The following is a 13,010-nucleotide window of genomic DNA, read 5'->3' as shown; positions in this document are numbered from 1 at the left end:
CCAATCCCACATTTAACTTCCCTTTGCCCCATTTCAAATGCCAAACGTTTTCTCAGTGCAGAGCTAGTGTCATTTCAGCATTTCAGCTACTAATTATAAAGCAAAAAAAAGTTTATATTTGTAATTATAATTTGCATTTCCAGTAACAGCGTGGAGGAGGAGATTCGTTTTCTTAATGTTGTTGTTGCAATTCCCAGTGTATATTAATCAAGGCTGTGGATTATTTAAAAGCCCTTGAAAATTGATAGAGTTGCTGATTTAGAATCATAAATAAGGTGAATGGAAAACAGCACATTTGAGAATTACATAACATAATTCATCTGTTTATCCAATTGTACTTTAATATTCTTGAATGCAGCAGACCCACTGTCTTGAGAGCACTTGAGGGCAGAGATTGCCAGCATCTTTCAGCATCGCTCACGTCATCATGGCTGCAGGAGGTCAGCATGTTCGCATGTATTTCTGCAGGTCGAACGCATCATGCGATATGGCAGCGATACATGAGCAATATCCTGATCTAAATATAACATCTGTGGCCGTGGTTCTGCCCAGCGCTGACTAAAACAGACGTTTAATTTGCCTCCAACCACAGAGTGTGAGCAGTGGCCCGGCAGACTACGCAGAGATTAAACCTAATCTCAATTTCATCGAACAGATTAATGTATGCGTGTATGATAAAATGAGAAAAGCTAATCTAAGAAAAGCCCTCTGATCCACTTCGTGGCGTCACGTCTGAGCTCTCACTGGAATGCCAGGTCAGACAATCATCTCTGACGCCAATACAAACAATCTATCTATAATTCTATACCAGCAATCATACAGCAGACAGGCAGCTGGAGAGAATCTTCATTAAAGCTCTATCCAAAATCTCTCCCTTGTTCACTACTCCCCATACATGTGTTCCTCATCCATTCCTTATGTAGTGTTGCACAATTGTAATATTAGCACCCGTAAACTGCTTCTCGCACAATACATAGAGCACACTGTACATTTCAGACTCAATATAGGTTTAGATGCCTAAACAAAATGGCAGAAAGAAAATATGGTTACAACTATCAGTTATTGTCTATAGATTCATCAGCTAATTTAAGGAGAAGACGCGAGTTAACAGTGGAATCGCTTTCCACCGCTGGAGACAGTTCTTGGTGAGTAAAGGAATAAGGTTTGATGCTGAACTTGCAACGTTAAAGTAAACAGCTGTTAATGCTAATGTAGCAATAGCAAAAACTTATAGCTCCTTAAACTTGAGATTGTTTGGTTAGATGTTAAGAATGAACTGTCAGGGTTTTGAGTTGTGGTGAGGCGACACTGGAAATGACCAATCCAGCTGAGGGATTTTGTGTGACGTTGACAGATGCGAAAGCCCCACACTATATTGCACGAAGGAGATAGCTGCTTTTGGAAACCCAAACAAAATTTCATAAATTTGTTTTTGTTGGTGGAAAATGGTAAAGTGCATTAATTCCTTGTGGAAATAAGTACATAGTGAATAATATACTGTATAGGCCCTACTAGAAGTATCTAGAATGAGGGTCTCCAGCTGGTTTTGAAAATCCTGCTGAATCCATCTTAACACGAGAGATTTTTCCACAGTCTGAGAATATAAAGGCAAAAGTGCTACAAGTCGTTAATTTTAGACCAGACTGTCGAACGTCCAAGAGCCTCTTACGAGAAGACCTGTGGGATTTCCGAGAGAACAGAGGGTCAGAAATATACTGAGTCACATGACCTGCAGTGAGTTACAGACAAACAGCAAGAACTTCAAGTTGATTTGGTGTTTGGCTGAGGGTCAGTGAAGTGATGCTGTGTGCTTGTTGCATTTTGAATCATTTGCAGAACTGAGATGGCTTCGCAGTCGAACACAGTCACATACTCCAGACGACAAGAGGAAATGAATGCATGACTCTTTTTTTTCCCCACGAGTGTTTGCTCTCATGCCAAGAATTAGATGGGAGGATTGATTCGCCTCTCATATCTGTCAGTTAAATATAAGGCTGGAGCCAGCAGCTGGTTACCCCCTATCTTAGCAAAAAAGAAGGAAACGGGGGTGGGAAACAACTAGCTTAGCTCTATCCAAAGGCACCTCTAATTCTTGTTGTACTTGTGTTTTTAATCCATACAAGAAACAAAGTATAAAAATGACAAGCTGTGGTCGTATGGGTGGTTATGTTATTATCTTTCTTTGCAGGCCATGCTATGTGGTTCTCCGTGTTGCCAGTCTACCAGTCTATGCTGAGCTAAGCTAACCAACTCCTGGCTGTAGCTTCGTATTTAGTTGACAGCTCGATCTTTTGTCTGATCTATTATTCAGCAAGAAGAAGAATAAGCGCATTTCCCAAAATGTCAAACTATTCCTTTAAAACTGAACTCTTAAAGTAAGAAAAATAGGAAACAACTATGGCCCAACTAAAGACAAGCTGTGAATCAGTAATATGTCTCTCAGTACATCTTGAAACAATATTTACGCAGGCCAGTCTATCGTCAGGGGAAAATTATGCCTCATCCTCTCACCATGACATACAAAATCATTAAGAAACCAAATTATAACCTGCTTTGCTAAACTATTCATGGCAGGAAATTAAATGCCTAACAGCCACAAAGTCACTTTATCATATCAAATATGTCTGCAGCTTGGCCTACATTGCTGTTTATCACACTGGTTCCTGGTGAACGGCCAGAAGGGAGATGCAATGCCGTGCCAGACATCCAGTGAAGGGATGATAAACGGTGAGGTAGGCACTTATTGGCCAGTCACGAAGCTTGAGGGGGCAGGGTGTCCATGTTACATCCTTGAACTACTCTGCATCAGTAATGCATCATGCTTCCTGTGCTGACTCCAAAGACCCCCCCCCCTCCTTTTCTGCCCACACACTCAACCTCAGATCACCTACACCTACACTAAACCTCCCTCTGTCTAAACTTTAAACTGGTGGAATTGCCTTCCTTTTGCTGCCAGGAATTTCTTTAAAGTCTCTATTAAGAACAATAATCAGTCTCTTCAACCTATTTATTAAATGGGGCATCTGTGTGGATTGGATTGGACCTTTGTTTTGGCATGAAGTGCTCTACAAATAAAGTTTATTATTGTTGTTCATGGCAGCTCTAGTTTCTGTTCATTTTAGTAGACTGAGAAAATTAACTTTGGATTAGATATGCCATCCATTATTTCAAATCCATCACAACATTTCATTGTCATTTTGAGTTATGTTATTTGTTGTGTGTGAGATAACTCAAACATGACATTTGAGACTTAGATAAAAAGGGTGCATTCATGATTTACTTATTGTCAGGAAATTAAACCTGCAAGATACACGATAAGCAAAAACATAGATGTTGTGAAAAAAAGTCATCTTAATTTCTTGGTCATTTCTTGTATTTTTAAGTTTGGAATTTGGTCTCAAGTCAACGCACTGTCTTCCATCCTGCATCAAAACACAAATCTGCGGTAAAATATTCTTAACTCAAGGTTCATTTACAAGCTTTTTCCTGAACTTTTGACCATGTCCCATGGTCTTCTTCGGCTTATTGAACTTCCTTCGGTGTCATCACATCACCTATAGGGATTTTCATACATGAACCTTTGTGGTGACACCAGAGTCAGCTCCATCCTCTTAAGAAGCTCCAGAAAAAGCTAGTAAGTGGACCTTGATTTTATAGTCTGTCACGACTGATCATGTCTTAATTCCAGCTGCATAGTGACGCCATCGAGATGAATTAGGGGTGAATAAGGTGATGACCAGCTCTACTTCCTGAGCAAAAAACATATGGTATGCTATAGTAAATACTTCACATCAGTGCATAGTAATTATAATTTGTCCCTCCTTCATCCTTGGATATGTACAAATACAATCTTTAATCTTAATTTCATACACATTGAACTGGAAAGTGTGAGGCCTCCACGTGTGTTTTCGATACACTGTTTGCAAGAGTGGAGCACAAACAACCAGCGGCGGCCTGTGCCCATTTTCCTCTCAGCCAGATTAATTATCTTGCAAAGAAGGACGCTAATAAGACGGAACAACATCCCTCTCTCCAGCGCACTTGTGATATAGAAGCTGCTAATTAGTCCCTTGTTACAGGCACGCTGCGACAATGACCTGAGAGGGACTGGATACACTCGGCATTCATCCGTCATCCGTCTCATATTGTCCCCTCTTTCACAGAAACACTAAACCCCCCCCGTTCCCTCTCCCCCTCTCCCCCTCTCCCCCTCTCCTTCTCTGTTACTCTGCTACCTGTGGTGCCAGCTCTCCGTTGGTGATGATTTTAGCGATCAGGCTCCACTTTCTGTTGCTGGTGGCGTTGTGGATCATCTTCTTCCTCAGCAGCTCGCCCACGGACACGTACTGGAAGCTGTAGCGCTCAGCGATCTTCAGGCACTGTGTTCCTTTGCCGCTGCCAGGGCCACCTAGGCACAGAGGGAGAGCTGTTGATGTTTTGGGAGGAAAAATGTGTGTGTGTGTGTGTGTGTGTGTGTGTGTGTGTGTGTGTGTGTGTGTGTGTGTGTGAAATATATCTGTGTGAGTGTGAAACATTATGTGTGTGGGTGTGTTAGCGTAGGCACATGTGTGTGAGAGAATCCCAGACTGTGAGACTTTGTGTGTGTGTGTGTGTGAGAGAGGGTGTTAGCGTGTGATTGTGTGTTACTGCTTATGTGTGTTTTGTGTATGTGTGTGCGTGTGTGTGTGCGTGTGTGTGTGTGTGTGTGTGTGTGCGTGTGTGTGTGTGTGTGAGAGAGGGTGTTAGCGTGTGATTGTGTGTTACTGCTTATGTGTGTTTTGTGTATGTGTATGCGTGTGTGTGTGCGTGTGTGTGTGTGTGTGCGTGCTCGTGCGCGTGCGTGTGTGTAGGCAGGTATGTGTGAACCTCCTACATTTGCTAACAAATCCTCTTCTTTTTTCTCCATATTTCAGCGGGAAAAAGAACGCGCGTGGAGACAGCTTTTAAGGCTCTTAAGGCCTAATGCTGCATAGTATGGTAAATATGAAATATGAATAGCCTGTATGTCATGTTAGTTCCTGTTTGAACATCTTACCATCGTAGTGCAACAGAATTCAAATGAATTATAATTCCATCAAAAATCAGAACATACAAAGTTTATATTCTGAAATTATATTATATTATTTTGATTCTGTGTGGACCGTCAGTTTGTGAAAGGCCTGTGTAACTGCCTGTAAAAGCCATCTGACAACTTGAATGCTGCTTTCCTGATAGACAACTGCATTGAATTTCATGCCAGGATTTTTAGAGATGCTACTGTTACCATAGAAATGTCAACCGCTCCAAAATCGCTCCTGGTTGACAGCCAGGCCAGAGTGAAGTGAAATTAGTCAGAGAACAAGCTGTGTCGTTGGTAATTTATTCCATCATGGCGCTACTGTCAGAAATGTTTTTTTTAGGGACGAGGAGAAGAGTGTGCACCCAAGTGAATAAAATCATTACAAGTCAGTGATTGTTAAATATATTATTTGGTTGGATTCAAATTAGATCATCCATTTCCGACAGGCAAGTTTCAGCGAAGTGACTGTAATGTGTCCCTGAAAGGTTTGCTGAGTTCCAAGTGATGCCTGTATCCTGCAGGTATCCGGACCAGTGTCTGCCTTAAGACTGGGATTAATAATCAGGATTTACAGGATTTACAGTTAGGGTTAAGGCCTCTGCATGTTTTGAACAAAGTGGTTGCCAGAGATTGAGTGGGAAGGGGGTCTGACAATGTTTGTTACTTTCTGTCAGTCATGGTCACTTTACTCAGCGACTGGCTGGATGTGCAGAGGTATGAAAGTAAATATAGACTGAGTTACCTTCACAGTTTCCTGTTTCATTCTTAACACAACTATTTTGCCATGAATGAGAAACTGAAAATTGTGTCTCGCTCCTCTCTATGAAGGCACCCAACTTTGAGTGTGGCCATTTGTAACCGGTATAAACACTTTTGCTTTTAGACGTGGGCAGACAAGCACATGCAGCCTAGTTTGTTTGAAGCATACTAAGGCTTTTAGAGGTGTGCTAAGGTCAAGTTCATGGTTGTTTGGTCTGTGGAAAAGCAGTAAAAACTGCAGCTGTGCAACCGTGCTGAATATATACTTTCTGTCAGCTGATAGCATAGGGCTATTCACATTGTTACTTGTAAGAATTTAATATTATCATCACAAAATGTTGTGTGGGGCTTCAATCACTTATTTCCTCATCATAAAGTTAAAAGAGAAGATTAATAATACTCCCTTCTCCTCATGCTAAGCATGAAGCTATATGAAGCTTAGCTTAAAGGGGCTAGTTGAAAGTTTTCTCTGCCACAGAACATAGTTTCTTGTGGTGGTGGTGTCTTTTTAATACAAGAGGATATAATACACCCTCTGATTAGTGCTGCATCTTCAGGGCAGATTAGAGGATACAATGAGTCACTATTGCAAAGTGATGAGATCTGCAGGGGCTAGCTGGTTAGCATGCTAACTTCAGTAGAAGAAAAGACTACTAGGGGCAAGAGTTAACATTGGCATTGCTTTCCACCTCTAGAGACAGCTCTTGGTGAAAAAAGGAATAAAGGTCGAACTTTTCTAGACTGGTAAGTAAACAGCTGTTAATGCTAACGTTGGCTATGTAGCAATAGCAAAACCTGCAAATAGGGGAAACAGCTAGCCTGGCTCTGTCCAAAAGCACAACATTAGCTTTAGATATGTTGATGGATTTTGAAATAGCCAGGGTAGTTTATTTTCTATGTTTACAGTCTTTATGCTAAGATAAGCTAACTGCCTCCTGGGTGTAGCTTCATATTTAACGCACGAGAGAGCACCACTCATGCTGACCTTGTGTCTAAGAATATTATCATAAAACTGTGATTCATTTTGACTAGGTTAGGTTCAAAGCTGAGACTTTTTTCAAATTTAATTTTTATATATGAGGGAAATGAATGGGACACATTTTTCATGACAGACATTTTTAGCACCATCGAACTAGCACATCCAAATGGAATGCAGCCATTATCATTCATATTAATTACTCCAGTGTTTTTCTATTATAATTCCTTCTGACAAATTTTTGTAGAAGCGAGAAAGGGTGGGCGGAATAACATAACATCTGATGTCTGAATGTCTATGTCTGAATATGTATTTAGCAAAATGTGCACTTTATCTTACATCTTTGTGTTTTCTAATGCTCGACATGCCCGGTCCCCTCCCAGCCTCCTCCTGAGCACACGTGTCTTTGTCATTCTGTCTCTCTCTCTGTGCGAACCTGGCAGACAAAACATTTGCCATGATCCTCCAAAGAGATGACAGCTGCTGTCGTCCTGTTCTCCCTTTAAAATAGGGCACAATGTGCTCACAAAGACAAGATAGGAAGTAGCTTTGTGCTGCAAGGACAAATAACTATCATCCACACGCATCAACAGTGTGAACATCCCAGGTACACACCAAAAGCAAAACACGCTGTAGCAGAAGGCTGTCAGAGGGTCTTTTGAAAGCTTTTATCAGACACTGAAGTTCTTTTCTTGCTTATATAAAACCTGAAATAAACTATTTTTGTAAGGGTTTATAAATAGCAGCCCTTTTTCGGTCCTGCTAAACCTGTGTCATTACTCTTTCTATGCAGCTGCCGTGCTTAATTCATAAGATTAATGAATGTATTTGACAGGTTAATGCAGGCCCATCAAGGAAATCAGATTAGGAGAGCGTGAGTGTCTAACACAGTGAGTGACATGCAACAAGATCTCCCCCGCTGATACTACCAGAGAGAGGTGGGGCTACACTCAAAACACCCGGAAAAACATACGCTACACACACACACACACACACACACACACACACACACACACACACTCCTCGAGTCGTAGATTCCCATCCAGGCCATCTATTTTTAGATCATCAGTAAAGCAAATATAAACTTCTATTTTGATTTTTGTTGATCTTTTTATATACATGGCTAAAACTCTCATCAAAAGCAATAAAGAGACGCTGGGTGCTTGCTTTGCTATGTTTACACACAAATGTCTTCTTATGTCTGTCTTATGTAATGGAAAGCATGACTCAGGAGAAGTTCAGATCCAACCAGAGAGATCAGTAGAAAAGATAATAAATAGATCGTCCTTCATTTTTGCCTCAGAGTTTCCTCATTCTTGTGTTGTGTAAAGGTGGAAGTATTTATGTTTTTTATGTTTATGTGTGTTTTTTGTGTGTTGCACTGGTCCTTTACCGATGACGAGGATGACTTTGGGCCGTGGTCTTGATGGGTCAAACACCTCGTACTCCTCTATGAGCTCCGCCGTCTCCGACAGGTCTGAGTCGCTCTCGATGGAGAACTGGCTGATGGGAGGGAGGCGGTCGTAGCGTCTGTAGGGAAAATTGGGGCTGTCGGGCAACACTGTTGCACACGCACAGACACACACATAAAAAGGTATAAATGAGAACAAACTGTGATGTAATTTCATGCTGTCAGTCAATTTATAGGTGCAGCTGTCACATTATTTGAACTGCTGCCAATCAAGATGTGGTGCCGGTTTTAACCATCAGACAGTGAGATTTCCATAAATTCATTAGTGTGATAAAAACAAACAGAGACGGTTCATTCTGTTTGGCAATTATACAGCTCCCTCTTATGATGTAAGTATTGATATATAACACATTCACCAAAGATAGAAGTCATCATTGCATGCTATTCCAAGGGAACAGAACTGCTATGATTTACATGTAGCAGCAATATTATCTCTTTACGCTCCATTATAAATTACAGCGCTGAGAATGGTATTGATCAGACAATTTTAGCAATGACAATAAATGCACCATAGATTGGAAATGGAAGTTTCGTTGAATCTGAAGAGAACTGAACAAAAAACAAAACATTGGTCTTGTTAAGATGAAACCGATTTGGAAAAATACTCAGAAGGTTGCACATTACAGCTAATGCTGCAACAGCTGCCAGAATATAAGGGCTTACTTTTGCCCTACTGACATTTCTAAACAAAACAATCAAGCCAACAGAAAAACACATTTAGGAAGTTAGAGCAGCATTTCCTTCCAGCAAACAATTTAAAATATGAAAGATCTGAGCTTCAGCTATCAGTCCAGACGAGAATCACAGCACAGGGAAATCTCTAACCCCAATTAGGCTGCAGTTCAGCACCTAAACTCTGCAGCTGGCAAAGTTTACAGGCGTCTTTACCACATTATTACAAGAAGCAACACAAATCTGAATTTCTAACCGCAGGATTCTGTCCCAAATGCAGCTTGAGTCATTTTTATGACTGTGGAGGCTTCTGTTTTATAAATATTGACTCTACATATCTGTGCATTTGCATGGTGTGAGTGATCTGCCAAATTTCACTCGCACATGCATAACTCTGTTCAGTTTCATTCTCACGGTCAGTAGATGTGTACACTGCTGCCCTGCTTCACTCGCGTCACCAAACAAAGAAGTGAATGTCCGAATTTAAAACAGGTGTAACAAAACAAGGCATATGGGGAAACGTCAATAGTAATCAAGAGATGTAGTTGAGAACTTAGCTTTGCAAATTCAAACCAAGTTTTGCATGTCAGTGGTTTGGAGGCAGCAGGGGGGCTCCCTTTTGGTGCTCTGGTGTCCCAACAGATGCTTCTGGCACTGTTTAGGAAACTAAATAAATCTGAGAGAGGTGATACACACAGCTGCACTTCTCACTGTACGTATCAGGAGAAAAAAAGCCTCCTTTCTCATCTCGCTCTAAAACTCCTCTAGAGTAGTGCAACCGTTTAAACAGTGTAGCTACAATTAGGCTCATGAGGTTCTAGGGCAAATGTTAACACCCCTTCCTGTTCAAACACTGAGTGAGTGTGCTCCTGATTGTGTGACAGAAGAAGTTAAACTGCTGCCAGCATTCTTAGAAAGAAGCAGATCACCAAAAACATATGTATATATATATATATATATATGTTTTTTTTTTAACCTTTTCTTTGCCCACAGTTACAGAAGTTCTGCCATAAACATAATGGGATGAAACAGAGTGCAGGTGTTGGATTGGCTCTGTTTTATGGCTGCAACTAAAGATTATTACCTGTAATCTGAAGAAAACCTTGTCATTTAGTCTGTAAAATGTCAGAAAAGAGTAAAAATAAATCTGATAGGATGTCCTGTTTTATCTGTAACAGTTACAGAATTTATATATATATATATATATAAATTTACTGTCAAACTAAAGCAGGAAATCTTCACATTTAAGAGACTGGAACTAGTTAAGTTTGGATTCTTTTTAGCTTGAAACAAAACTTAAACGATTAATCGGTTATTAAAATTGTTGCTGATGAAATTTCTTTCAGCTCTGATGTGTTTTGCTATACTGTACTCACTGCTCACCATTTCTGAAGAGGGACCTGCGTGATTGGCCCCCGTTGAGAGGGGGAAGGGACTTCTTCTCCTGCCCCACGAAGGTATCCCAACGCACCTTGTCCGGTCCTCCGAGCTCCCTGACTTTCTTCAGACATCCCTCCAAGTAGTCGATGGGGTCATCGGGCCGGTAGTACATCAAACCTGTCAGCAGGCTCTGGAGAAAACAGTGGAGGTGGACGTGATGAGATACAGAGGGAGAATGAGTGCGAGCAGGAGGAGGTCTCTGTAATGATGTGTTGTGCTGTGACAGAGTGGCGGCAGGAGAACAGCCCGCCTGAATGAGGCGAAGTTCTGAAGTGCAGATCTCGTTGCCTTGCCTTGGCTCCACCAGGGGGAACAAAACATCTCACTTTGTCAGATGCCCGTGAAATTGGACTCAGCCCGGCCAAATAAACACAGAACTCTGACGACCTGTTATTTTTTCGTGGAGGAGGAAAAGCCAAGTGGCTGTGATGGATGTGAGAACGCGCTCCGTGCCAAAAGACAAGTCAAGTGTGTGTTTGCGTGACATTTGTCCCCTTGACCCTGAATGTTTTAAAAACAATACCTTCCTCTGGGACTTCATCTCCACCCTCCTCACAAACAGCCTCCACCGCCAGCAGCATGAAAACAAAAAGCCTCTCCCAGCCGAAAACAATGTGAGGTGCTTAATGAGCTGATCGATAGTGAATACGCTTTTCTGTGAGCAGCAATTGTGAGCAGTAAAATGATACTGCAGTTATGATGATTATGTGTCACTTCACCGATCAATGTAATTTCGACTGACTGTAAATAAACAAGCAGTGATTGCTTGCATACATTAGCTGCACTGCACTTGGTCTAGAACTTGGTCTAATTAAGTGCATGAGCCAATTTACTATCCCCTCAGGAAAATGAATATTATATTTGATTATTATATTCCTGTAAGTCCTCACACTGTGTCTGTTCATAGCATTAACTTTGATAGTATAATATTCCTATAACTATTAATGAAGTGTTTAGAGGAGAATTAATTTCTAGACAACCTCTCAGGCTACTGGATACCTTCATGTCTTCACAAATACATCATTATATTTTGAGTTAAGAGTCAAATTATCATGTTTTATCATTTTTTCCCTAATACTTCTAAAATGTATTATGAACTTTTAATATTCTTTTTTGTAGCCACTCTGTCACGGTACTTAGACTAATTTTCATTTTTCATGATAAAAGAATGTTTCCCGCTGTGAGCATCTCAATTAAAAGCGAATTACGCAGGAGCAAAGGAAGGTCTGCCTGGTTTAATTACCCTTACACTGACTCTAATTAGGATTATATAGCACTATAAAAACAATTTTAGGGAGCACTTTGTAAGAATTATGAATCCCCAGGGTTTCACCTTCTTATTTGAACTACTATTTAATCTAGAAATATGCTTTCGGACAGACTCGAGTAGAGGAGATGTAATTCATATCACAAAATTATATTTTCCCTGTACTGACATGCGTTCTGCAACATTCTGCGATGCATCGATGTAAAACACACACACACGGTCAAATCTGCACGTACTGTAGTCCGGTCAACTCAACCCACAAAGCGCACAGCACACCATCTCTCACCTCAAATAGTTGAGGTATCTCCCGGCGTGCGAGATACTCCTTGGCATCGTTGGTATTCATCTCCAGTCGGATTTCGTTTTCCCCTCTCTCTCTCTTTCTCTTTCTCTCTCTCTCTCTCTCTCTCTCTCTCTCTCTCTCTCTCTCTCTCTCTCTCTCTCTCTCTCTTTGTCCGTCTCTCCCTCTCTCCCTCTTCTGATGTCTCAGTGCCGTGAGGTAATTTTTGGTTAACAACCGAGCTCCAGACAGATTTCCCCTCAGCGCATTTTTGCCTCGTGTGTGGACTTTACAACTGGATTCCTGCAGGCAGTGCCACCGCGCCACCCTCCTCGGTGATGCGGATGCGTGGCTCGTCCGTCCTCCCTCCTGCAGCGCTCTGCCTCCACCACGCACAGTGTGTGTGTGTGTGTGTGTGTGTGTGTGTGTGTGTGTGCGCGCGCACGTGTGCGTGTGCGTGTGGGCGCGCGCCTCGACGTTGGCACAGAGGTTGCGCGCTGTGTGTGCCAAATACGCACGCACAGCCTCTGCGAGTTGTTTTTCACCGTCAGCATGGAGACCGGTTGTGAAACGGTCATGAGGTGCGCTATAGTGAAACAGTGGTGGAAAGTAACCAAGTACTTTAACTTAAGCACTGAACTTTTACTGTACTTGAGTGATTTCATTTAATGCTACTTTATTCCTCTACTCTACCATAATCTGACACTTTAGGAATCATTCTTCATTACTAGTATTGTCGCTACTGGTATTTTAAGTATTTTGTTGCTAATGCTTCTGTACTGGTACTAAATAAAATTTTAATTCAGTAGTTTTACTTGTAATGGAGTATTTCTTTCTTTTTTTTGTAGTTTTGCTAGTACTGTACTTAGTAAATGGTGTGAATACTTCCACCCCTTCAGTGATAAACATAAGTTAACTTGCTCTTCCTGTAGGTGCTTAGAAAGTTATTTAATTTTGGCTTTTCACTATCAGAAAACAACAAAGTTGCACCTCACCCTCTCTGACAATTGATGAAAAAATATCAACACAAGGTCCATCTATCATAAACTTCTTCAGTGTATTTCATTCCTCTTTTTTGTCAAGCTG

At 41.3% G+C, this 13,010-nt stretch overlaps 1 protein-coding gene across 1 annotated transcript in view; it reads right to left on the bottom strand.

Moving 5' to 3' along the window:
• ak5 (adenylate kinase 5) overlaps window positions 1–12,305 on the bottom strand; it is a 75,815-nt gene extending 63,510 nt beyond the window's left edge. Inside the window, exons 1-4 of the mRNA XM_056392050.1 lie at window positions 11,931–12,305; window positions 10,321–10,507; window positions 8,188–8,355; window positions 4,236–4,408 (exon numbers count right to left, since the gene is read on the bottom strand). Coding sequence (XP_056248025.1) covers window positions 4,236–4,408; window positions 8,188–8,355; window positions 10,321–10,507; window positions 11,931–11,990 — 588 coding nt within the window. The 5' untranslated portion in view covers window positions 11,991–12,305. The remainder of the gene's footprint in view (window positions 1–4,235; window positions 4,409–8,187; window positions 8,356–10,320; window positions 10,508–11,930) is intronic.
• Window positions 12,306–13,010: the final 705 nt, after the last annotated feature.

The sequence above is a fragment of the Seriola aureovittata genome, chromosome 12 (genome assembly GCF_021018895.1).
Source record: "Seriola aureovittata isolate HTS-2021-v1 ecotype China chromosome 12, ASM2101889v1, whole genome shotgun sequence".
NCBI classification, from domain to species: Eukaryota; Metazoa; Chordata; class Actinopteri; order Carangiformes; family Carangidae; genus Seriola; species Seriola aureovittata.
This window is presented reverse-complemented; position numbering and strand designations above follow the sequence as displayed.